General features: G+C 37.2%; 3 protein-coding genes across 3 annotated transcripts in view; all 3 read right to left on the bottom strand.

Moving 5' to 3' along the window:
• Positions 1-25,875, bottom strand: part of LOC311080145 (basement membrane-specific heparan sulfate proteoglycan core protein-like) — a 176,373-nt gene that overhangs the window by 63,852 nt on the left and 86,646 nt on the right. Inside the window, exon 10 of the mRNA XM_084109916.1 lies at positions 558-842. Coding sequence (XP_083966042.1) covers positions 558-842 — 285 coding nt within the window. The remainder of the gene's footprint in view (positions 1-557; positions 843-25,875) is intronic.
• Positions 8,690-25,875, bottom strand: part of LOC311078915 (Fc receptor-like protein 5) — a gene marked incomplete at its 5' end in the record, with an annotated part of 87,885 nt that continues 70,699 nt past the window's right edge. Inside the window, one exon of the mRNA XM_084107968.1 lies at positions 8,690-11,794. The remainder of the gene's footprint in view (positions 11,795-25,875) is intronic.
• Positions 11,788-25,287, bottom strand: LOC311080161 (Fc receptor-like protein 5). Its single transcript, XM_084109949.1, has 5 exons — positions 24,961-25,287; positions 24,609-24,872; positions 23,661-23,918; positions 19,383-19,481; positions 11,788-12,053 (listed from the first exon to the last, which is right to left on the bottom strand). The coding sequence occupies exons 1-5, from the start codon at positions 25,250-25,252 to the stop codon at positions 12,049-12,051; spliced, it is 918 nt and encodes a 305-aa protein (XP_083966075.1). The 5' UTR covers positions 25,253-25,287; the 3' UTR covers positions 11,788-12,048.

Raw genomic sequence — 25,875 nt, 5'->3', positions numbered from 1 at the left:
TTCACATGCGTCAGACAGACGTCTTTATCTGTTATAAGATCACACTTCAAGTAAAATACTTCAGCTTTAAAATGTATTTCAGATCTCTGCATTCAGTTTCATTCAGTTTTGCTCCTTCAAGTTTGAACACAAAACATTAAACAGATTGAAAGCCTCAAAAGAGAGATGAACTGTAACGCTCAGTCTAAAGCACAGCATTTGTGCAAAGATTCACAGATTCCCAGTCAGTGCAGTCAGCAATACAATAATTAAATATAATAATATAATAAATCATTTTAGCTGCTGGTTCATATCATGTGTAATGAGCGCAGTGTTTTTATGATGGCGTTTAAATACTTTAACTATTACAATAGGTTTTAAGAGCTTTGCGTTCAGTTCTGTCTTGCTCAATCTAACGGTTTTAAACACAAGAACACGTCAATCTGTGAGAGAATTAAACAGAATTAACCCTTCAAAAGAGGAGCGAGAACCGCATTATTAGTGTGAACGTAACATCCCAGTCAAAGACTCTCGATTGTATTTATGATCATAAATAGAGAGAGTTTAAGAGAACTCACCATTCACAAAGAGATAAAGAGAGCTTGATGTTGATGAGTTTGGTCTTCCATCGATCTGTCCTGTACACCTGTACTGACCCTGATCAGACTCAGTAGCTCCTCTGATAGTGAGAGTGTCTGTGTTTACAGTGTAACGATAATCAGACGTCTGTAACTTTACACTGCCTTTATACCACTCATATCTCCAGTCACTGTGATCAGAGTTTATCACACACTTCAGATTGACTGTTTCTCCAGTGAATACAGGACTGTCTGGTGTCACAGTCACTGTAGATGTGGGTAAACCTGAGAAGAAAGACAGAAACATAAAGACTGAAACTGCTCTTTCAGGGAATAAAACTGATTGTTCAGAAGGACCTTCGGTTGTAAATGGGAATGTTGCTGGTATAAACCCTGCAGTGAATGAACTGTTAACCATCACTATTGTGTCTTTGAGCAAAGCATTTGACCAACGGTTTCCAGAGGGATTTAGTTCATGGAGCCATTCTGTGATACATTACTCTGGTCTTGGTCATATGATGATAAATATACTTTTGCAAAAAATAACAGAAAGTTGGCAAACCACAGTTTGTTATAGTTACAATTTTAAATATATATATATACACACACTCTTGCGTTCAAAGGGAGGATGATGAACACACACTCACACACTCACACACACACACACACACACACACTCACACACACACACACACACACACACACACACACACTCACACACACACACACACTTGCGTTCAAAGGGAGTATAATGAACACACACTCACACACACACACACACACACTCACACTCACACACACACACACACACTCTTGCGTTCAAACACACACTCTTGCGTTTAAAGAGAGGTTGATGCACACACACACACAAACACTGTTGCGTTTAAAGAGAGGTTGATTCACACACACGCACACACACTCGCGTTTAAAGAGAGGTTGATGCACACACAGACACACACACAGCAGTTACTGAATAATTACTCTAAAGTGAATTGTCAGTCCTCTTATAAGAACAGATGTGGCTGAAAATTATAAGTGATGATCAATAAACAGATGTGAATATGAAGACTCACCTGATACAGTCAGTGTAACAGCATCACTGAAGTCTGTGTGTGAGCCTGATCTCTCTCCACTACACCTGTATTCACCACTGCGAGACACATCAGCTGTGAAACTGAACTCTGCTGTTGATGTATATGTGTAGACAGTGTATCCATGTCTAATCCAGCTGTATCTCTGAATGTCTCCTCCTCTCTGTGTGTCACATGTGAGAGTGACTGTCTCTCCTCTGAACACACGCTGATCTGGCTTCACCGTCACTACAGGTTTCACTGAGAAACACAGAAGTAAATATTGAAAAGCATCGCAGTATCAAGATCACTGTCATGAACTCAAAACTTCATCAGGAGAAAAACAAAATTAAAAATCTAGTTTGCTTGTAAATTGTAATGATTACATCAAAAATGTATGTGTTGGTAAAAACTAAATGAAACTGATGTATTTATCAGTCATGCATGTCCTTTGTATTATTGCTCTTCCAGTTCTGACCAGTAGATGATGCTGTTTACAGTCTGAGTGTTTAAAGATCTGAACTGAACTTACTAACTTCTGTCTGTCTGTTCTCAAGCCCTTTTCTCTTCCAGCCCTTCCAACCAAACCACACTGAATGAATAAAGCTAAGCATTGGTGCTCAAGATCTTAATGACACACAGTCAATAATTAATATTGCAGCAAAAACTCAGAAACATGCAAACAAAATTATCTTTTGAAATCAATGTCTGACTGAACTACTTTACAACTGCAAGACTGTTTGATTGATTGATTCAGTGGCGTTCCTGATGTATAGTTATATTTGATATAGTTTTATGGTTATGTGGTTATGGTTAATACTTTTGCACAGTAATGTGACAATAAATGATGAAATCTGGCACACCCAGATTTTCAGATGTACAGTCTCTTTTCTGGCTACGCTACTGGATTGATTGATTGAATAAATAGCAGATTTCTGTAATGTTTTGCAGCATAAGGAACTACAGTCAGATGATTCTGTGAAATATGCAAAACATGGACATAAAACATCAGAAAACAGACAAATGAGGGATCCTGATGTAAACATGAAGACAAATAAACTACTACAACACAATTTACATTAGTTAAAAACTAAAATGTACTGCAGTGACGGACAGTACCTTGACTGAGTCCAGAGTGAACGAGGGACATCAGCACTAAAAGCAGAAGAAACAGATATGAAGCTTTTCCATTCATTCAACACAATGTAAATCACACACTGAAACATGTCTAGAGTTTATTCTACATGAACTGAAAGTGTTTTTCTGTTGTGATGCTCATTCAGGAGAACTGATGGATTATTGTCCAGCATTTAACATCATCACACACGATGACGTCACAGGACTCGTGAACTGATACGAGAGTTGATTCAGTGATTCACTGTTTGATTCACTGATTCACTGTTTGATTCACTGATTCACTGTTTGATTCACTGATTCACTGATGCTCAACAATAAAGCAGCAGTTTGAAACACTGAGCTTCACAACATACAACATTATATGACATTATACTCATCAATAAATGTGATGTCAGTGTATTTCTGTAACTGTCTTCATAGTTCTTCTTGTTCTCTTGTTTTTTTTTTTTGTATTTATTTATGTTTGCTCCCTATTGAATTTTGCCTGTATAACATGTTCCTGACCCTAACATCAAAGACACTAGTAAAAATGTATAAATAATCATGCACCTTTCACATCACTACAATGCATTATATCACAGTACATAAAGATACACTTTATGAATAAAGACACTTTTAAATATTAACATTAATGTGATTAACGTTTCACATCACTGATTCTTCACTGGAACAGAACAAGCTTCAGAACCAAATCAGGCCAAAGTGTTTGAGACACACGACATCACTTCCTGTTTGATGTCGGCACCATCAACTTCATTGTAACTTTATAGTGGCTGCAAAAATAATGTGGACACTTAGTGTGCTTCACATATAGCACACTTTAATTTAATTACTTTTAATTTTTTTTTTTTAATTTTTTTGGTGCTTGGGATTTATCATGGATTCACTTCGAATTTTACTTTTTTGTATTTTCTTTTTTGAAAAGAAATTGTTTTTGAAATTGAACAGTTTTGAATATTTGTGCACACCTGTAATTGTGACTTTATAGTAAAATAATGTGGATATAGTGCCTACAGCTGAAATGAACCACAACCAGAAAGAAAACCTGCTGCAAGTGACCTCGTGCTTCTGGTCTAAGAGTATTTTCACACCTCGTGTGTTTCAGCACTTCAAGAGCTCTCGCCTCGGCAGAAATAATTCATATGTCAACACTAAATGATCTCAGTTCCTCCTAAAAGACCCAAAAACAAACCATATTCAGACCACAGTAGTTTAATGTGTTGACCGCTCGCAGTCTCTCAAACAAACTAGTGTGAAAAAGCCCTTAAACCACATTAAACATGTATCAGTATATTTGCTATTTAAATAAATAAATCTCATGTACAGTTTTCAATCAAGACATTTGTCAAAATAAAATGTATTAGCTTTGCAAAATATGAATAAATAAATATGATTAAAAGGTAAACAAAAGTCTGAGATGCTTTCTGATGGTCCAGCATTGGTGGAACATGTTCATATGTCGACGTCATGAACTTGATCTGGAAACCTGAGGTTATTCTGACGAACTGGTTAAAAAAAACTGAAATGTTTCTCAGAAAAGAGAAGTTAGTTCTGAGAAAAGCTGTACTTTGTTTGATAAACTGTTTGTTTGAAAAATGAAATGTAATTGGCCAAATTCATTTTGCAGTTATTTCTCAATAAGAGAGTCAGAGAGAAAGAGAAGTGATAGAGAAGATGAGTGTGTGTTCAGTCTCTGTTCTCAAACTCTCTGAGTCTCTGATGGAGAGATTATTTAAAGATACAGCATCATTCAACACTAACTCACATTAACACAAATACAATCAGATTTATCTCAACTACTTGAAATGGGAGGAAAGATGTTACAACAAAACTAAGCAAAAGTACATGTACACATTGCCTCCATCTTTCACACGCATTATCACACAGATAAATGCATCATAAACCTCTTTATCTGATCAACACGTAACATCATCACATAAGATCTGATCAATAAATAATACAATAAGCAGTGAGACTGTGGATTCATAGACTCTCCTACACAACAATCATTATTATATCCCATCTTCAGCTGAATACAATGCATTAGGAACAGAAAACAGAAGATAGTAAAGAATATGATCTTATACTCACAGATGAGAGGCAGTGCACTGGAGCCCATACTGTCACATTAATAGACTGTGTTAACAGCGCTGAGTGTTAAAACACACACTTCCTGTGTTTGAAAGAAGAGACGAGGGAGGAGGAGACAAAACTACACACAGAAATACACAGATAAAGAAAAGAGAGATCCAGTCTAAGATATTTAGCTACTAATTTATTCCAGTTGTCACAGCTCTGTTCATCTACTTAAAATCATATTTTCCAGATCAGTTCTGATGGAGATTGTTCTCACTGTTATTGTGTTCGTTCACAGTCACACATAGAAGACAGACAGTGATTAAAGTGAAATCACCACGCGACATCTAATGTGTGTCTAATGTAACTCTACAACATATCAGTGAATGAAATATACAGCCTTTTATATCATAAAGTGTCGTTCCATAAAAACTAAAATGCTGCTGGTCAAAGGTGTTTTCTGTTCCTCAGCGCTTCGGCTCTCAGTATAACAGGCCTCGACTCGATGGAGCTGAAGAGATGGTTGGAGAAACAGAATCACAAAAGGCCAGAGCTTCTTTAAGTTAGGGTTAGGGTTAGTAGTAGTAAGTTAATAAAGTTAATAGGCCCTTTTGGAAAATGAGTCCTGACCTTTAAAAAGTTTCCTTAATGTGTGTTAACAGACCCTGAATCTGGAGAACATTAGGACCCTGAAACACACAAGCTGTCGACCAGCGATCTGCAGTCAACATCACAATCCCTGTTGCTGATAAAGTGGATGCATTTGAAATAGCTTGTTTGTTTAATAAAGCTTGTTTTACATGAGGATTGAATAAACAAGTAATCTAATGTCATTCAATTCTGGCAGAATCTGCATATTTTCCATCCTTTTTTATTTTATTAAAAACATTATTTCTGTAATATGAGATAAAAATCTTCGTCATGAAAGTGTTTTCATCCTATTTCACATAATTTGCTGCAATTTGTCAACATTTAAAGCCCAGTGTGATTGTTTCTACGAAAGTAAACAAAGATATTCATTATAAAATATTTCACTTATCTTTTACTATATTCATTTCAAATTATCAGAGACTCAATATGAACTCATAAGTACAAATGAACTTATAATTGTCCACAACAAGATGGCATGATGTTTATCTCAGGCAGCAAACTACCTTTTTGGACCTCACACTGCTCCTTTACTTATTATTTTTGTTTTAATAATAATAATAATAATAATAATAATAAAAAAATAAAAAAAAAGATATATAATATCAGCTGACATGTCTGTTCGGTGAAATGAGTGTGTGTGAGCAAGTTAGTGTGTGTGCATGTGTGAGTGTGTGAGTTAGTGAGCGTGTCTGTGCGTGCGTGTGTGTGTGAGTGAGTTACTGTATGTATGTGTTTTGTGCAACCGCCAGGAACACCCTAGCAAACACCAAAAATTCCTTAGCAACTGCCTAGCAACACCATAGCAACCACCCAGAACACCCTAGCAACCACCTAACAGCATAGCAACCACCCAAAATTCCTTAGCAACCACCTAGCAACACCATAGCAACCACCCAGAACACCCTAGCAATTGCCTAACAGCATAGCAACCGCCCATAATTCCTTAGAAACCACCAAGCAACCGCCTAACAGCATAGCAACCACCCAGAATACCCTAGCAACCACCCAGAACACCCTAGCAACCGCCTAACAGCATAGCAACCGCCCAAAATTCCTTAGAAACCACCTAGCAACACCATAGCAACCACCCAGAACACCATAGCAACCGCCTAACAGCATAGCAACCACCCAGAACACCATAGCAACCGCCTAACAGCATAACAACCACCCAGAATACCCTAGCAACCACCCAGAACACCCTAGCAACCACCTAAGTTAAACTACTCTGTGATTGGCTGGACACATTTTATGATGAATATATTATCAGGGGCTCCCAAACAAATGGGGTGAATTTTTTTCCCTCAAAAAATAACAATTCATGCCATTAGAGGGTTAAAACCATGTTTATATATTCTCTAAAAGGATATAGTGGGAAAGGGTAGTTAAGAAGTGACATCTCTCATCACTTCTAGACAACCCTTTCTCACTGCCCTCCTTTTAGAGAAGAATTAACATGGTTTTGGATTTCTAAAAAAGGGAAGTCAATGAAAATGACCCAGACATTCTTTTAATCTTTGATCTTGTGATGATATTTTGAGGTTTATGAAACTAAAGATGCAGATTGTGCATAAAAGTTTCCACTACTCTGGTTAAAACCACAGAGCAGAAACAGAGCAGAAGTCAAACCACAACTATGAGCTCAACTCTATTATTAGGCCTTGTATATGTATGTATGTATGTGTGTGTGTGTGTGTGTGTGTGTGTGTGTGTGTGTGTGTGTGTGTGTGTGTGTGTGTGTGTGTGTGTGTGTGTGTGTATGTATGTATATATAAAATAGGTTGGCTGTTGAAAGCACAATCATCTTTAGGTAAATTGCCGGTTAAGTTTGAAACCCTCCACAGGGTGTCCGGAAAGAGACTTGGTCAGTAGATATTTGGGAATAACCCGTTTATTTGTCACCACACATCTCGGATATTAGCAGTTTTGTTTTTTTTTACAAAAAAAAGAAAAGAAAAAAATTACAAATAAATCATCACCTCTTTTACAGTGCATCATCATGCATTTGTGGATATGTGCAATAAACATTAAAAATAACAACACATAAAACAATAATTTGCTCACTTAACACATGCAGCTTTCCTGGTACAAGATACACAACAAAACAATCTCCAGCAACAGTCAATATAGAAATTTTACATCGTTAAAGCCTTTCCTTATACAGTACATGGAGCCAAAATAATACACACCTCACTCCGCTCACCAAGGGTGCGAACTTTAGACTTGCTGCTTTCCTGAATTAGCCGCTAGCTTGAATGTCTCTGAAATATGACCCTGAGCTTCTGAGATGAGAGAAATCAGGCGAGAGCAAACTGTTGATCAGCCATACAGGATCCTGCGCTCACAGCCTCCAACCCAGTCACATGAATGACCTGACTGTGAATGCATTACCTCTAGCGGCCTCCAGTGGCCACTTACACAGACTAATAAGTGTTTTAAAATAGACACATGATGAATATTTAAAGAAATACAGACATGAGATTAATAATTAAAGAAAAACAAACTTGCTGTGTCATACATTAGAGTAAACCGTAAACAGTTTTTCTGTCGGTGAATCTGTCTGGGCTTCATGCGGATTATGTTGTTTACAACTTTAAAATGTACCTCAAGAACGAATACTTTTGCAATTAAATTACACCAAAACACAGATGAAATATACATTATCAATATATATGATATTAAATTTAATCAGAAGGTTTATAACTAATGACCTTTTTAACAAAGCCTCTTAAACTAAAGACTTGAACAGTCATATTCGCTCTACAAGCAGCTGCTAAAGTGACTACATCTTATGATAGAAATATGTAATAATAGATACCCAACACAGAAAGATCACCTCAAACAGAAAGATCACCTCAGTTTTCTTGAGCTGCAGTATTGTTTACCTCAGATCTCCATGGTGACCATTGAGCACTGTTAACCACTTTATCCAACAAAAACAGATGTGCGGTGGCACCCCTAAATCATCATGTTGGAAAAATATTTTGCATGTGTTGTTTCTACATATATTGGAACACTTTTAGCACCCAGCCATATCAAATATATATATATATATATATATATATATATATATATATATATATATATAATTATATTTATGGCTATATTATGAACAATGAAGCCAAACAAATTTACAACTCTCAGCACAAATACAAATGTTTCCATATTTGTGATGTAAATTTTGCTTGCATTATTTATTACGTAAACATGGCTTAGTGCTGAAGGCCTGTTCCAGTATCCACGTAAAACATCATCCCTCACACGAGCATAAATGTGTTTAGCAGCTCGGCTGTCTGATCAGGGAACCCAAAGACTCTTTTAAGAGCCACATATTCTCTCTTAAAGGGTTAGTTCAGCCACAAATGAAGTTACTGTCATTAATTATTCACCCTCATGTCGTTACAAACCCGTAAGACCTTCGTTCATCTTCGGAACACAAATGAAGATCTTTCTGATGAAATGAATGAGGCATTTATAACGCTTTTTATACTACTGTACACCCAAAGCACTTTACATTCCAGTCAGGGGAATCTACTCAACCACCACCAGTGATGATACAGCCACAGTACAACGGCACCAGTGCGCTCACCACACACACACACACAAACCAGCTACAGCTGGAGAGGAGAGAGAGAGTGATAAAGCCGATTCAGTGGATGAGGATTATTAGGAGGCCATGATTGATAAGGGCCAATGGAAGGACTTTGGCTCCAGGACACCGGGGTTAAACCCCTACTCTTTATGAGAAGTGCCATGGGATTTTTAATTGACCACAGAGAGTCAGGACCTCGGTTTAACGTCTCATTCGAAGGACGGTGCTCTTTGACAGTATAGTGTCCCCATCACTACACTGGGGCGTTAGGGACCCATATAGACCCCAGGATGAGCAGCGCCCCCTACTGGCTTCACTAACACTTCTCCAGCAGAAGCCTGGTTTACCCAGGAGTCTCCCATCCAGGAACTGACCAGACTCAACCCTGCTGAGCTTCAGTGGGAAACCAGTCTTGGGCTACAGGGTGATACGGCTGCTGGCCTCAAATCTCAGATCTGAGAGCTTTCTGACCCCACATAGACAGCAATACAACAACCACTTTCAAGGCCCAGAAAGTAAAGACATTGTTAAAATAGTCCATGTGACTTCAGTGGTTCAACCTTAATGTTATGAAGCGACGAGAATAGCGTCTATAAACACAGTGCAGCGCTTCCGGGTTCAATGTTCGACGGGTTCTGTAATGACATGATGGTGATTTCATTTTTTTCATTTTAGGGTGAACCAACCATTTAAAGAGCATTGATGTTACATTAAACAAAACCAATGGGCAACTACAGTCCTCAAGATCCACTTTCCTGCAGAGTTTAGCTCAAACCCTATAATGAAAAACACCAGAACAAACTCAAGATCTTCAGGGTCACTAGAAATATAAAGGCATTTGAGTTTGATCAGGATTCTAACAATTGTTCAAAAGAGCAAATCCAAATAAGTTAAAATCCACACTTATTTATTTAGTAATTTGTTTATACAGAACATTTGAAACAATAAAACTGGCATGTTTACTAATTACTGAGACGAGTGATCTAGAACAAGCAACATGATATCATTGTAAGCTATTGGAAGAACATACACAACAACACACACACACAACATTTTTATTTACAGTTTATGGTTAAGACAACAATGGTTTTCACAGGTTTATGAACACAAAAATGTTATAACAAAATCAATACATTGGGGAATGCCTGAATTTTAATATTATTTTATATGAGTTCCTGATTTTTATTTATGATATAGGTAAGCAATAAGAGTAAAGGGCAAAAGTGCCGTTTTTCCTGGAAAACCATATTGCAGGTGTGATATTGTTATAGAATGGTTAAATAAACAAGTTAATATTATGTAACTTACATTATAGACACATATTGTCTGTTTTTTTGCTAAATGAAAATAGTTTTAAACAAAGCCACATGAGAACCGTTGCTCGTCTGAGCAACACGTAATGAAATAATCTATGAACGAATGATTTTAATTAGGGCTGCACGATTAATCGCAATGATGCAAAACCACACTTGATTTGGCAAAGGCTGCGATTATTTTATGCACAGTTTGTCAGTGCAGAACGGCTGATCAGTAGTAAATGTAGTAAATGCTGCTCCATCTGAACGCCAGAGGGCGTCTCACACACACACACACACACACACACACACACACACACACACACACACACACACACACACACACACACACACCTGAACACTAGAGGGCGTCTCACACACACACACACACACACACACACACACACACCTGAACACTAGAGGGCGTCTCACACACACGGCAAATATGAAGTAGTAATACAATAACACACATCATTCCAGGAAATCCCTATCGGGCATCATACTGTCTGTTCAATAATCAGAAGATTGAAACGCTTTGATTGAACATGACTAATAAACACATGACTGCCTTATTCTGTGTAAGAATCACATCATCTCACAGAAGGAGGAGCTCAACTGTCCTTATGAAGTGAGTTTGGAGTAAAAGCATGTTATTAAATGTTGTCTGTTGTTGGACAAGAGGTTCATAAATGCTTCTCGTGTTTGGAAAGATGTTTGATGTGTGTTGCTTTTTCAAATGCACGTTATAAGTGACTCAAACTCACAGTGTCTACAGAGCCATACATCAATTACAAGCTGCGCATAAAAAAATAATCGCAGCCTTTGCGATTTCATAATCGCGATGAATCGTTCAGCCCTAATTTGAATGAGGTTCAATGACTCACTCATTGACAGTGATTTGCCGCCGCCTACTGGAGGCTTTCCACTGCACTCTGGAGAACAAGGGTACGTTTACATGAACACGATGTGCTAAAAACAGAAACGTTTTTTTTTTCTTTGTACAGATATCAAAAATATCCCTGTTCACACGGATTCCGTAAAAAACGACTAATAACGCTGTATTACACATGACAAGTAGTTGGCGATGTGACTTTGTAAATGAAGACTACGGGACTGCGCACACACACATTATTTTACTATAGTTCACTCGAGCTGAGCGCACAGGCCTATAGACACAAATTACATAATCTATCATGTTTTTGTCCGATTTCCATTCTAAGGATGTTAATCTTGATAATCATTACTTTGTCTTCTGGGTAAATTTCACCTTCACAAAGCCAGAAACATTCACTGTAATCCCAATCTTAGAATGTTCTCCTCTGATATAAAGTCAATTTTACTTCCTTTAAGAAAATGTCAAAACCTTTGAACACAAAGGCTTCGAAAACATGTATCATCCTTGAGTCTGTTGTAAGGAACCTTTCATTTAAAAAAGCCTAAACACGCAATAGCCTACGCATGTGCATGATGTCACTGTTTTCACAAATTCACATTTTTTGTATTTACACAGAGATGATTAGGGTCTCGTTTTCAAAAACTTGCACTTTGAAACACGTTTTTAAAAGTTTGCGTTTTCAAAAAAAAAGTATTTCGTCAGGCTCGTTTATTGCAGATCATTAATATCAGGTTGGAGTTTCTTCCTCTGTTACGGTGAACTGACTTTGGTCTTCAGTTTAAACTGTGAAATACACACAAAAAACATTTTCAACATTTAAACGGACATGTCTTATGTTTTTTTTTCCACTGCAGTTATTGCTTTCATGAATGACCATTATCTGTTTAAAATATAGATTTATATTAGGGCTGGGCGATTTAAATCGCGATATTCTTATGCGCATCTCATCAGTAAAGCCGGTTCCTTGATTAGTAGTAAATCACCATCACCTGCTTTCAGATGAAGCGGCATTTAGGGCTGATGAGATAATTAAGTGATTAATTTAGTGATGATTGAGCATTATTGAAGACACCTGATGTTAAGCAGAATCACTGAAGGACAAAATCGCAAATTGTAAGTTACCCTTAAGGTGATGGGTGTTTGCTTTAGTTGGGCTCTTGACCATTATATGTTTACTTTAATATTTACTGTTGTTTGTCTGCTGTTATTGATTTATAACAGTTAAATGAACAAAGTAAAATGTTATCTTATAGGGTTGGTTATGTTTTGACATAATCATGCTGTGATCTGAAAAATGAAGCTTATTGAGATAGTTTGGTTTAACTTGTTAGCAGCAGTTTAGTGATTCTTCAGCCTATGATTATCAGTACTTTACTTATAATTCAAAATATTTAATCAACATTGTTCTGATCAAAAGACATTCAAATAAAATCATTTAAAACACAGACATCAATAATCAGCCTGTGAATCTCAACAATGGTGACAATAATAAAGCATGTTGCAGTGGCTGCCACCAATCACAACTCATTAATGGCTCCCATCATGCATTGCGGTATGAATAAATTATGATCTGAATTGTCTCTATGTAATTTACTTTTCCTAATTGAATATTCTGCTCGTCACCATTGTTGAGATGCATAGACTGAATCTTGACATCTGTGTGTGCCTAAAAGGACATTTTTTTATTTTTTTTAAACAACTTTTAAGAAATTCTTTATATTTTATCAAACATTCTGGGCATTTATGCAGATTCACAGTTATGCTGTAACCAACAACATAAATCGAAGTCAGAAAGAAGGATTTTAATGAGTTCAGTGATCAAGTTCAAATGATGATTGTCATAATATAACCAACACCATCAGATCACTTTTTTCTTTGTTCAACTGGCGATTATAATTCAGATACTTCAGACAAACAAAATCTAAAGTTAATAATATATGGGTCAAGAGTCCAACTAAAGCAACCATTGATCGTCATAACGGTGGCTTACAATTTGAGATTTTCTCCTTCAGTGATTCTGCTTGTTAACATCAGGTGTCTTCAATAATGCTCAAGCATCACTAAATTAATCACTTAATTATCTCATTAACTTAAACAATCTTGAGTGTGGACTCATACACTCCCAGGAGTGTTAATTTAACACTGGAGTTTTTGCGGTGTAAAAAGAGCCGTAGTTAACTGACAAGCTGAGCCATATCGCATTAAATATCGCTGGCGATACGTCCGCGATATTAATGCGATATGGCTCAGCTTGTCAGTTAACTACGGCTCTTTGTAGTAAATGCCGCTCCATCTGAAAGCAGGTGATGGCGATTTACTACTAAATCAAGGAACTGGCTTTACTGACGAGATGCGCATAACAATATCGCGATTTAAATCGCCCAGCCCTAATTTATATAATATAAAAGACAGGCAGTGAAGGCAGATCTCTGAGAGAGAGAGAGAGAGAGAGAGAGAGAGAGAGAGAGAGAGAGAGAGAGAGAGAGAGAGAGAGAGAGAGAGAGAGAATTTTTACACTCCTTTATTATCACATTCTTCCTTTTACAACTCCAACTCCTTTAAAAAATTAACATTTACAACTTTTTCCTCCAAATTAAAACCTTAAAAAGAAAAAAGAAAATTACAAAAGAAAAATTATTTGTTCCTCTTCATCAACTATACACAAAGTTTTTCCTATTCCCCAAATTTCATTAAAAACCATTAAATTATTTGTCATTTTATAGTAAACAAATTCTGCTCTAATTCTTGCCGTTATTATGGCCTTTAAAGTCAGATCAGGGTCCACTGAAACTTCACCTTTTAGTTTCCGCTTCCTTGTCAACCATATTGCCAACTTTGCCTCGCCCACTATAAAGTTTATCAAGGAAATATTCCTCCTCTTTGCAGCAACATATTTCAGACCAAAAATAAAATTCACTGTGCTAAACACTTCTCCCAATTTTATGAACCAATCTTCCAAGGTCTGAAATAACCTTCTTAATCTAAAACATAGCAAAAACACATGATCTATTGACTCCTCAGCATTGCAAAAAACACACTCCTTTACCACATTGGGATCAAAATGTGCCACATGTTTATTTGTGGCTATCGCCCAGTGAACTACTCTCCACTGGAGATCTGCAGTCCTTTTCTCCAGGGGAGGTTTATAAAAAGTCTTCCAACATCCCTTAGGGGAAGAATCTGCCCCAAAAAGATCTGTCCATTTTGATTCCCTTACTGTCATTAGGGAGGAGTAGTGTGTCACTTTCACACATGTTATGTAAATTGCTTTCTTAGATGTTTCTTCAAACATTTTTAACTGAGGAGTTCTGAAATTGAGAATGGAATCATCCTCTGGTTGTTCTTCAATGGCTGCGGAAATCTTTAAGTCTGGAAATTCATAATATTCTTCAATGTTCTGTGGAGTCATCTCATTCACTTCTTTAAACTGTCTCAATGCAGAAGGTAAGACCGAAAAGATTCTCTGTAGTATTATATTCATGAACCTCACAGACTTGATGCCAGTTAGACAACACATCTCCTCAGGACTTTTCCATTTGTTGCCAGTTCTCAAATCGGATACTTTTGTACAATGAGCTTTTGCCATTACAGATCTCAAGCTCTCCAGATTTAGTTCCTTGGCTTCTATCAGAGGGTTGCTGAAAAGAGGTTCATGTTGTATCCAGCTTCCAGGATCTGAAAACACTCTCTCTACTTTAAAAGCAGATTTCCATGCTTTTAAAACTGACTGATAAAAGGATGAAGTACCACTCAAATCCAGATCAGTCAGCCTTACTAAAAACAACTGTTTATCATATTTAAAAATGTCCACTTTTTGCAATAAAGCACAAGCCGTATCAGTCCACATGGAATTCCCAGAATACAACAGTCTTTGCGCTGCTTGGATTCTAAAGGTCTTAATTCGACTTTGTATGTCCATTAGTCCATGTCCACCTTCATTGACGGGCAAAAAAAGCACAGAAGCCTTTGTCCAGTGGTATCCAGACCAAAAGAAATCAATTAATCTCTTTTGGATTTCACAAACAACATCATTTGGTGGGTTCATTACAATCATTTTATGCCAGATCATAGAGGCAACTAAGTTGTTTGTCACTAGTGCCCTCCCCCTATATGACAGCTTAGGCAACAACCACTTCCATTTGGACAATTTTCCACATACTTTTTCAACCATTCCCTCCCAGTTCTTTTCCTGATATCTTTCCCTCCCAAGAAATACCCCTAAAAACTTCAACCCTTCATTTCCCCATTTAATTTCACCTGGGAGTACTGGAGGAGGCTTCTCTTGCCAATTCCCCATAATGAACCCTTCACTTTTGTTCCAATTGACCCTTGCAGATGAGGCCTTTTCATAAATACTTAGACTTTCTTTTAATGCTTCAACATCATTTTTGTTTTTGATAAAAACAGTAATATCATCCGCATAAGCGGATACTTTAATAGGCCTTTTTTCAAACCCTTTAACCATAAAACCTTGTAATTTTTTCCTTAATTGACATAGTAGAGGTTCAATTGCTAAAGAATAGAGTTGTCCTGATAAAGGACAACCCTGTCTAATACCCCTATTTACTAAAACTGGTTGACTAAGTCCACCTCCCACCTTGAGCATGACTGATGCCCCATTATATAAAAGTTTTATTCCAGATAAAAAGGAATCTCCAATTCCAAAAGCTTTGAGAGTATTAAATAAATAACAATGATCAACTCGATCAAAAGCCTTTTCTTGATCAATTGAAAATATACCTACATCTTGATTATCCATGTATGCCAAATCAATAACATCTCTTAAAAGAAAGAGGTTATCCATTATAGTTCTCTTTGGTATACAATAAGTCTGATCTCTTTGTATCAAAGACCCAAGGTATGTTTTTAGTCTATTTGAAAGACACTTCGCAATAATTTTGTAGTCTGTACATAATAATGCAACTGGTCTCCAGTTTTTTAAAAGGCCAAGGTCGCCTTTCTTGGGGAGTAATGAAAGTACAGCTCTTTTACAACTTGTTGGCAGTTCCTTCTTTTCAAAAGAGGCTTTAAAAACCTCCAACATGTCTTCCTTGAGTACATTCCAAAAATGTTTATAAAATTCTGAAGGAAGTCCATCAATTCCAGGGGCTTTACCAATAGAAAGTTGCTGAACTGCTTTTGACAAGTCTTGCATCGTTATCTCAGAGTCCAACTCCTTTTGCTGTTCAATATCCAGTTTTGGTATATCTTTAAGTAAAAAGTCCACACTAGAGACATCACAGTTTTGTGCTCCAAACAGATCCTTATAAAAATCCATTGCAATCATCCTCATCTCTTTTGGATCGGAGGTTAAAAGTCCATTTTCACGTTTCAGATGTAACATCTGTTTTCTCTCCATTACTTTTCTTTCTAAATTGAAAAAGAAAGAACTAGGAGCGTCCATATCGTTCAGTGAAGAAAAACGAGCTCTAATTAAAGCTCCTTTTGCATTCTCATGAAGAAGAGTTCCCAAAGCTTTCTTCCTTTTTTCCAACATGCTTACATCAATTAAATTATTGTTTACTGCATTTATTTCAAGTTGTTCTATATCTCTCTCAAGGTCTTTGATTGTCTTTTTAATCAAACTATTTGTATGAGCAGTATAATTTTGACAAAACATTCTTATTTGGGTTTTTCCTACTTCCCACCATTGAACAATATTATCATAATCATTTCTCCTTTCTTTCCAGTTATTCCACAATAAAACAAATTTCTCACAGAAAGTTACATCATGCAACAATTTAATATTAAAATGCCAATAAGAACTGAAGCTTTTTGATTTTTTCAAGCTTATTTCCAACGAACACAAATGATGGTCCGTAAAACCATTTGGGGAAATAACAGATTTTTTAACTCTATTATTATTACTTCTACTAATATAAAACCTGTCTAGCCTTGCTGAACTAATATGATTACTGGAAACTTTTACCCATGTATACTGTCTTGCCATTGGATGATGTTCTCTCCAGACATCAAATAAATCATAATCCCTAATAATATCACTTAACACACTTATTGAAGGAGGACAGGGTTCCTCTCCATTTCTATCCAATGTAAAATCTAGGGTGCAATTCCAATCACCACCTATAATCAAAAATACATTCTTATCAAAAACTTTTAAGCCATCATTCACTTTCTTAAAAAAAATAATTCTCTCTGCTCCATTATTCGGTGCATATACATTAATAAATACAAATAATGAACCCATTATTTCTACTTGAACAACTAAACCCCTACCTTTTTCTATCTCACAAGTAGAAACAACAGTCATATTAATATTTTTTCCAAAAAGAATGGCAACACCCCCACTTAGATTTGAGCCATGACTAAAGTAAATGTTTCCCTCCCACCACATTCTCCAGTCTATCTCGTCTACCATATCACTGTGGGTTTCTTGTAAAAAAGTTATATTAATGTTTTTTTTCTGTATATATTCAGATATAACAGCCCTTTTGTTTTTTTCCCTCCCTCCATTTATGTTAATGGTTCCCATTTTAAAGCTCTCCATATATAGAGGGAAAAGAAAGGAAAAAAATAGGACAGAAAGGAAAAACAGTTTAAAATAGAAAAGAAGATTCACCCTTTGTGACATTAAACAAGTTTAGTTAATCTTTTAGTCGAACATTTGCCTCTCCTTAATTTTGTAACAATTTTCTTTAGTCTAAACCTTTTCCTTCTGCTAAGTTCTTCAAATCCTACTGTTTTCTGTATTTTCATTACTGAAATCAAAAACTTTCCAACATCTGGGAAAAACTCGCTTACTTCAAACTTTCTGCCAAAAGTTTCATCCAGAAAATCATTAATTTCTTTTACAGTATACAACTGTTCATCCCCACACTGAGATGGGATATCCGACATTTCAGACAAATTATCATCATCATCACCTTCCTCCATTTCATGACCAATTCCTTCTTCCTCTATCTGTGACCCAAAAAGGTGATCTTCAATTTTATCACCAATAGTAGTCCTATCTGTTTCAAGAGTACCAATGACCTCAGATCTTTCAACTTCAACACTTATCTCGCTATGTTCCTCAACTACTTCACTTACTGTAGGCCTACTTTCTTCACTGTCTTTTACAGCCTCACCACTTCCAGTTTCACTTTTCCCCGTAGTTGGCCTATTGAGCTGATCTTTCCTTATACTCTGCTCTTCTGATGTTGGTAAAACTACTTCGTGTTCACTTGTGTTTTCATTTCTTTCAATCTGCCTTCTTTTTGGACAAGCATTTTTCTTATGTCCAATATCTCCACACTCAAAACATTTGAGGCTGCCAGTATTCGCGTAAATCATATAGGATTTCCCTTCATGCTGAACGCGAAAAGAGATGTCCAAAGAAGGCGATTCCAAAAACATAAACACTTGACGTCTGAATGAGAGCACGTGCTTTAATGCTTGATTTTTACAACCTAGCGGAATCATTTTTATTCCGCTAGCAAGTTTTCCAAACCTGAGTAATTCTCGTTCAATTTCACTACTAGGTATGAACGGCGGCACATTAGAGATTGTAACTTTCGTTGAAAGGGAAACCAGCGGTGAAATAACACAAAAAACACCACTTACCCAGACTCCGCTCTCAATCAACCGACCAACCAAACTCTGCTCTTTCAAGAAAATCACAACGGCCTTATTCATTCGCGAGGCAGAAACTATATTTTCAAATCCAATTTGCTCTCCCGCCGCGACAAGTACATCCTCCACAGAAGCATCGGCCACAGGCACGCACCTGACTCCATGACGGAGCGACAGAGAGGAGTCACACCCACTCGGGTGAGCCTCCATTCTCACACCCCGCCACGAAGTAAAAAAACAACAACAAATTAAATAATGGAAAATAAAAACTAAAATACAAAATTAAAAAAAAAAAAAAAAATGAAAAAACGAAAAGCAAAAAAACAAACAAAAAAAATTTAAACAGCTTCCCAAAAAGAGGAAAAATCAGTTGCTCTTCTCACCCGTGAAACGCTCACGCACCCCACGCTCCCGACATGCAACACACATTCGAGAGAGAGAGAGAGAGAGAGAGAGAGAGAGAGAGAGAGAGAGAGAGAGAGAGAGAGAGAGAGAGAGAGAGAGAGAGAGAGATGTGTGTGTGTCAGACAGTAGTTTTACCTCTCGCTCTGTAACATCTGTAAAGCAGCACGACTGTCGCTAGCAGATACGGAGAAGCGGCCAGAAGAGAACTGAGGATTTTGAGGACAGAAATCTGACCTGAAAAACAGAAACACAAGCACATTATTGAGCAACAAAGTTTGTGAGTGAATATAAAACAAAAATATTTTTCCTCCTGTCTTATTCCACCACCATTTCCCTTTCAGAGCTCTGTATTAAAGGAATAGTTCATTTAAAAATTCATAATCTGCCGAAATTTACTGACATTCATTTTGAATTTCTTTCTTGTGTGGAACAAAAAATAGATTTCTAAATTTAAGTATATCTGATTGTGCTAAAGTGAAACTATTAATATCTTGCATTTAAAGACTGATATTTTACAGAGATCATACTATCCTTACTATAATAATAGATATTTTGAAGGATTTTTTTCAGTTACATTGTATGGACAAAAACACAGATACATTTTTCCAAATAACTTATTTTATGTTCCACAGAAGAATAAAGTTATACATGTTTGGATGATATGAGGGTGAGTAAATAAATAAAAAACAAAAATAATTAATAATTAATGAAAAGTTGCGGATGTTGTTTATAAGGTGTTGATTTCACTAAATCTCAGTATTGTCACGATCACCAGCTGGAGTGCCCTTGATAAACACCAGAGGGCACTCAATCCCAGACCAGTGCCACTCTGTCATGGACTTCATTACCCATAATCCTTTGCCCGAACTCATCAGCACTCATTTTTTTCACTTGTTTCTCATTAACCTTGTTAGCTCACCCTTTATAAGCCTGATGGTCAATTCAATCATTCATCGCTAAGTGTTGCATGTGTCTTAACTGCATTTCTAAAACTTTGTTTCCTGGATTTCCTGATTCTCTGCTTGATCAGCTGGATTTCTCGGTTCGCCTCAGCCCTTAACTCGGTTATTGTTTGTAGTGATGGCAAAATGAGGCTTCCTGAACCACTGAGTAGTGGTGGTGTAAGAAAAAATGATGTGGACGTCGAAGATCTCAAAAATGAAGTTTATTACAGTATAGCAGTGGCAAGGTACACAAAGCACCTTGGGTTCACCGGCGTCAGAATGAACCCAGAACATCCAAATCTTAAAACTTTTATCCTGTTACAGTTTACAACTCTTAATGTAAATGAAGTTGCTCCTGTTGTGACAGCTGTGGTCTGTATGTTAAAGGAGAAGTTCACTTTCAAAAAAACTTTTGCTGATAATTTACTCACCCCCATGTCATCCAAGATGTCCATGTCTTTCTTTCTTCAGTCGCAAAGAAATTAAGGTTTTTGATGAAAACATTCCAGGATTTCCCCCCATGTAATGGATTCTATTGGGACCCAAACGGTAGAAGGTCCAAATGACAGTTTAAGTGCAGCTTCAAAGGGCTTTAAACGATACCAGACGATGAATAAGGGTCTTATCTAGCGAAAAGATCGGTCATTTCCAAAATAAATAAAAAAGTTTAAGTTTTATAAGCACAAATGTTCGCCTTGCTCTGTTCTGTGATGCGCGTTCGTGACGTCACGTAATACGCAATTACGTTGAAAAGGTCACGCTTGAAAAATTTCTGTCCTGAAGAAAATGTTCTTTTTGGCTTTTTAATATTAAAACACCCAGGATACGCACACGAAATGGGCATTTTAAACGATAAACTGACACAAATACATTTGAAAATGTGTATATGGTCCTCCTTCCGCACATTTGTAAACACGTCAAGTGTGACCTTTTCAACGTAATTGCGTATTACGTGACGTCACGAACGCGCATCACAGAACAGAGCAAGGCGAGCGTTTGTGCTTATAAAACTTAAACTTTTTTATTTATTTTGGAAATGACCGATCGTTTCGCTAGATAAGACCCTTATTCATCATCTGGTATCGTTTAAAGCCCTTTGAAGCTACACTTAAACTGTCATTTGGACCTTCTACCGTTTGGGTCCCAATAGAATCCATTACATGGGGGGAAATCCTGGAATGTTTTCATCAAAAACCTTAATTTCTTTGCGACTGAAGAAAGAAAGACATGGACATCTTGGATGACATGGGGGTGAGTAAATTATCAGCAAAAGTTTTTTTGAAAGTGAACTTCTCCTTTAATGAAGTTGAGACACCCCATTGTCTGAGAAGGTTCTCTGTGTCCCACACCCATTCCCATTCTACAACTGACTACCATTTGCTCAGGATGTGATCAACCCAAATGGTCAAGAAACAATATAACTTGACTGCCTTAATCTCTATGATAATTAAGCCATTTTGGGGATGAGCTCATTCTAAAATATATTCAGGAGTGGAATCTGGGTCGAGGCAGACTACAATTTCTTACAGTGGTGAGATGAAGCCTCATGAAACATTGAAGCTTTTCAGTCCAGTGGTTCACTAAAGGGTTCATTTCTCGAGGCTTCATTTGCTCACACCACCTGGTGGTCAAAGAGTGTAAAACAAGCAGATCCATTACAGGTGACCTGATGTGATCTGTGATCAAGGCCGGACTTACCATTGAGCTTGACTGGTCTCTGCTGTTACACGTTTATGTTTGTTTGATTTGTGCAGTTACATATCAGTCAGAAATTATTAGCTGCTTTTCCACTGTCGAGCCAGTACGAGCGAGGGCTATAAACGGGCCAGCCGGGGCTAATAGTTTCCGACTGCGGTCTTAGAGGCCATAATTAAACTGCATAAACTGGTATTTTTAATAATTTTACATATAAGAAGGATACACTTATTGAATCGCGTCTGCTCTGATTAATTTGTGATCACGTGGCTACTTTTAATTCTCATGTTCACGCCTCATTTTCTTTTCAGCGGATGACAGTTTCTATTAATGTTCCACTAAATAATGCGATCTGAAGAGTTTTGAGCGCTCTCTCCCGTCTCATTGCCATTACGTCTCATTATCGTTTTTGCTCCATCAAAAGCCACTTTTCCACCGACTGGCCAAACCATCGTCTTTGCTGAACCGTTATATTCGGTGCTGATCCGGCCCAGCCACTACAGAAAACGTTGTGTATTTTGTGCTACTCCATAATGATGTTCTAGTTGAGGTCATTTGTAGGAGAGTTTGTCAGCCTCAGTTTAAGTCCTGCCCTGTCTGTGATACACTGTATTTTGCGCCAGTTAAGGCTTAGAAATAATTAAAAAATATATATATTCCCACATAGACTAATCTATTTATATGAATACAATGTGTATTTTATGATGGTATATAATGATTGTATTACATAACTGTGTAATAGATGTTGTAAGAGCCAATTTAATATGCTTTCAATTTGTATTATTATTATTATTCTCATCTTTTATTCTGTTTTATGTGTAGTGCTGTATTATTCAAGAATTTACTTGAAGTTATCCTGTACTGCATTTACTCAAAGTTGTCCTTGTATATTTTACTTTAAGTTAGCTTTAAAGTCACTCCTCCTGTATTCATACAAGTATATGCTGTTTTAGCTAAAGGGATTGAAGAGAGGAAGGAGAAGCAGTTATCTCACCGTCTGGCTGTCAAATATGAGGAAATTGTCTAAATCGGAATCTAAGGAAGATATTATACAGATTCAAAACATGTAAGATTCCTCAGGAATTGGAGACATTACATACTTGAGCGCTGGAAGTATTGGCTGAAAGAATTTAAAGGATGTTTCATGTTTTTGCCTTTTTGTGTTTGTGAAAATGTGCAGCACTTTAACGGACTGGCCGTGTATTTTTGACGCGTAAAGACACTTCAACTCCTAATAGAAGCAAGAAAAAGGTGGCTTTGATCCTTGTTTCTATAAATGTATTGGCTTGAACAAAAAAGGGGCTTCCAAATGTGTGTGAATCAATTATTTGCTCATAATACGCAGAAGGGGCAATATTACTATTATGAAAGTGGCTGGGTTTAAACCAAGAGTTTATATATTTGTCAAAATATTGCGCCAAGATTGGAAGCGCTTCCTGAACCATCATCAATGACATCATTGGTCTAAAGCGATACAAGCCTCGATACGAGCTTCACTGAAAGCTTCTGGGATTTCTCGACACACACTCCGAAGCCTCGGCACAGAACGTAACATCACTAATAAATACTGTGTTTGGATCCTCAACCTTCGTGTCTCCGACCAGTACATGACAAATATATTTTGCATGTGATTTGATGGTTATGCTTTCGTTTATGTGAAACAATAAACACTGATGTCAATAACTGATTTTGCTCCAGCAGAAATATGAGCCAGAGACTATAATATATAATAGTATATAATAATGGTGTGGCGTTTCTCATTAAATCATCTCACCGTTAAAGACTTCTCTGACTGAGATCCAGCTGTGGAGTGACTGTCCTCTCTCTGTTTTACAGTAGTAGAAACCCTCATGTGACTTTGAGACAGTAGTGATGCTCATCTCTCCTGTCGTCTGATTCTGGATCAGTGATCCGTCTTTATAGAAATCAGCGCTGAGGATCGGGGAGTTTGTAGATCGATGTAAACAGTGTAGAGTCAGAGTCTCTCCCTCAATCACAGGATCAACAGAACTCTCCAGAATCACCTCACCGTCTACAAACACAAGAAATACATCAACAGATGTAGTGACGATACAGGCTGTGTTAATCAGAGCCATACTTCAATTATTAATAAGATCTGGAGGGTCAAAATGTTCACTACCGTTAATCTGAGAAACTGATACTTTTATTCAGCGAGGATGCATTATCAAATGCATTGATCAAAAAAGACATTTATAATGTTACAAAAGTTTTATATTTCAAATAAATTGTTATTCAAACTTTCTATTCATCAAAGAAAAAATAAATGTTTTCCACATAAATATGAAGCAGCACAACTGTTTTCAACAATGATAATAATGATAAATGCTTCTTGAGCATCAAATCATCATATTAGAGTGATTTCTGAAGGATCATGTGACACTGAAGACTGGAGTAATGATGCTGAGAATTCAGCTTTGATCACAGGAATAAATTACATTATATTCACATAGAAAAGGGTTATTATAAAATATAAGGGTTATTATATAATACAATACTTAATGATAATGTAGTGTATTTTATTTTATTATAGAGTTGAAATCTTGATATTCAATGTGCTGGGGGTAAAAATCTGATATTTTCAGTTAGTTTAATGCATAATCACATGACTGAATTCTCAATTATAATAATTTTTAATCTGAACAGATTGTTGCTGTTTTTTGTTTTTTTTTTATGTTATGGTTGTAAGCGTGATTTGACTCACCATGTACAGTGATGTTTTGAGGAAGACGTTTCTCTCCAGATTCAGACTCACACCAGTACACTCCAGTGTCAGATGTGCTGAGAGAGTCGATTACACATCGAGATCCTGTTTGTTTTGCACAAGTTTGTGTGTCTTTGTCTGTGTATCTTCTCACTGTCCATCCAGCAGAGTTACTCTGATCCTCACAGCTCAGAGAGAGAGAGTCAGATGAGAAGTGTTGACTTCTGCTGGGATTGATGACCAGAGACACTGAAGCAGAAACTCCTGAAAAGAGGAAAATCTCCATCAAAACTGACAGCACAGAGACTGCAGTGAAACACAGATCCGGATGAGCACAAGCATAAACCCTCACCAGTGATCCACAGTGTGTGTGAGCTGCTGGTGTGTGTGTAATAGGCTGGTCGTCCTCTCTCTGCTCTGCACGTATAAACTCCTGTGTGCTGTAGAGCAGCAGGACTGAGAGTGTAAGATCCTCCAGCTCCTCTGCTGCTGTCTGACAGATGATCATGATCTCTGAACCAGCTGAACGTCCAGCCTTTAGAGGAGCCTGAAACCTCACAGGTCAGAGTCACTGATTCTCCTTCAGTCAGCCACGGCTGTGGAGACACTCGCACTGATGCCTGAGCTTCAGCTGAACAAAACATCACGAGTTACAGAGCCGTAGAGAAACTGATGGAGAAGCTGATCACAACAAACACACACTCACCTGAGACAGTCAGTGTAACAGCATCACTGCGCTGAGAGCTTTGAGTGTGTATCTGTCCTGTACAGGTGTATTTACCGCGGTGAGAGAGATCAACACTGCTGATGTTCAACTCTTGTGTTGAGGTTCGGCTGACAGTGTTTTTATATTGGTTGTTGGTTCCCTCTATTTCCCATCTGTATGTCCACTCAGTGTCTCCTCCCCACTTTATATCACATCTGAGAGTGACTGTTTCTCCTCTAAACACTCGTTCATCAGGTCGTACCGTCAGCACAGCTTTAGGACTCACTGTACAAACACAGATTATTGCATTTATAGTTTCAGAAGTTGTGTAGATATTGTCTCTGATCTGTATTTGTTGCATCACACACTACAGTCTCTCTCACCTGTAACATTTACCCACAGTGCATCACTGTATTGTGTGTAATAGACTGGTTTCCCTCTTCCAGCTCTACACCAGTACTGGCCTCCATCAGACACTGAATCAATCTTCAGGCTGTAGGAGTTTGTTTCTGTCTTCTCTGTCTCAGGGTTCAGTGTGTGTTTGTACCAGTAAGAGTCCCA

This window comes from Abramis brama (assembly GCF_963993115.1).
Source record: "Abramis brama genome assembly, chromosome: 3".
NCBI classification, from domain to species: domain Eukaryota; kingdom Metazoa; phylum Chordata; class Actinopteri; order Cypriniformes; family Leuciscidae; genus Abramis; species Abramis brama.
The sequence above is the reverse complement of the archived record's forward strand: the minus strand, read 5'-3'. Positions and strand labels throughout refer to the sequence as shown.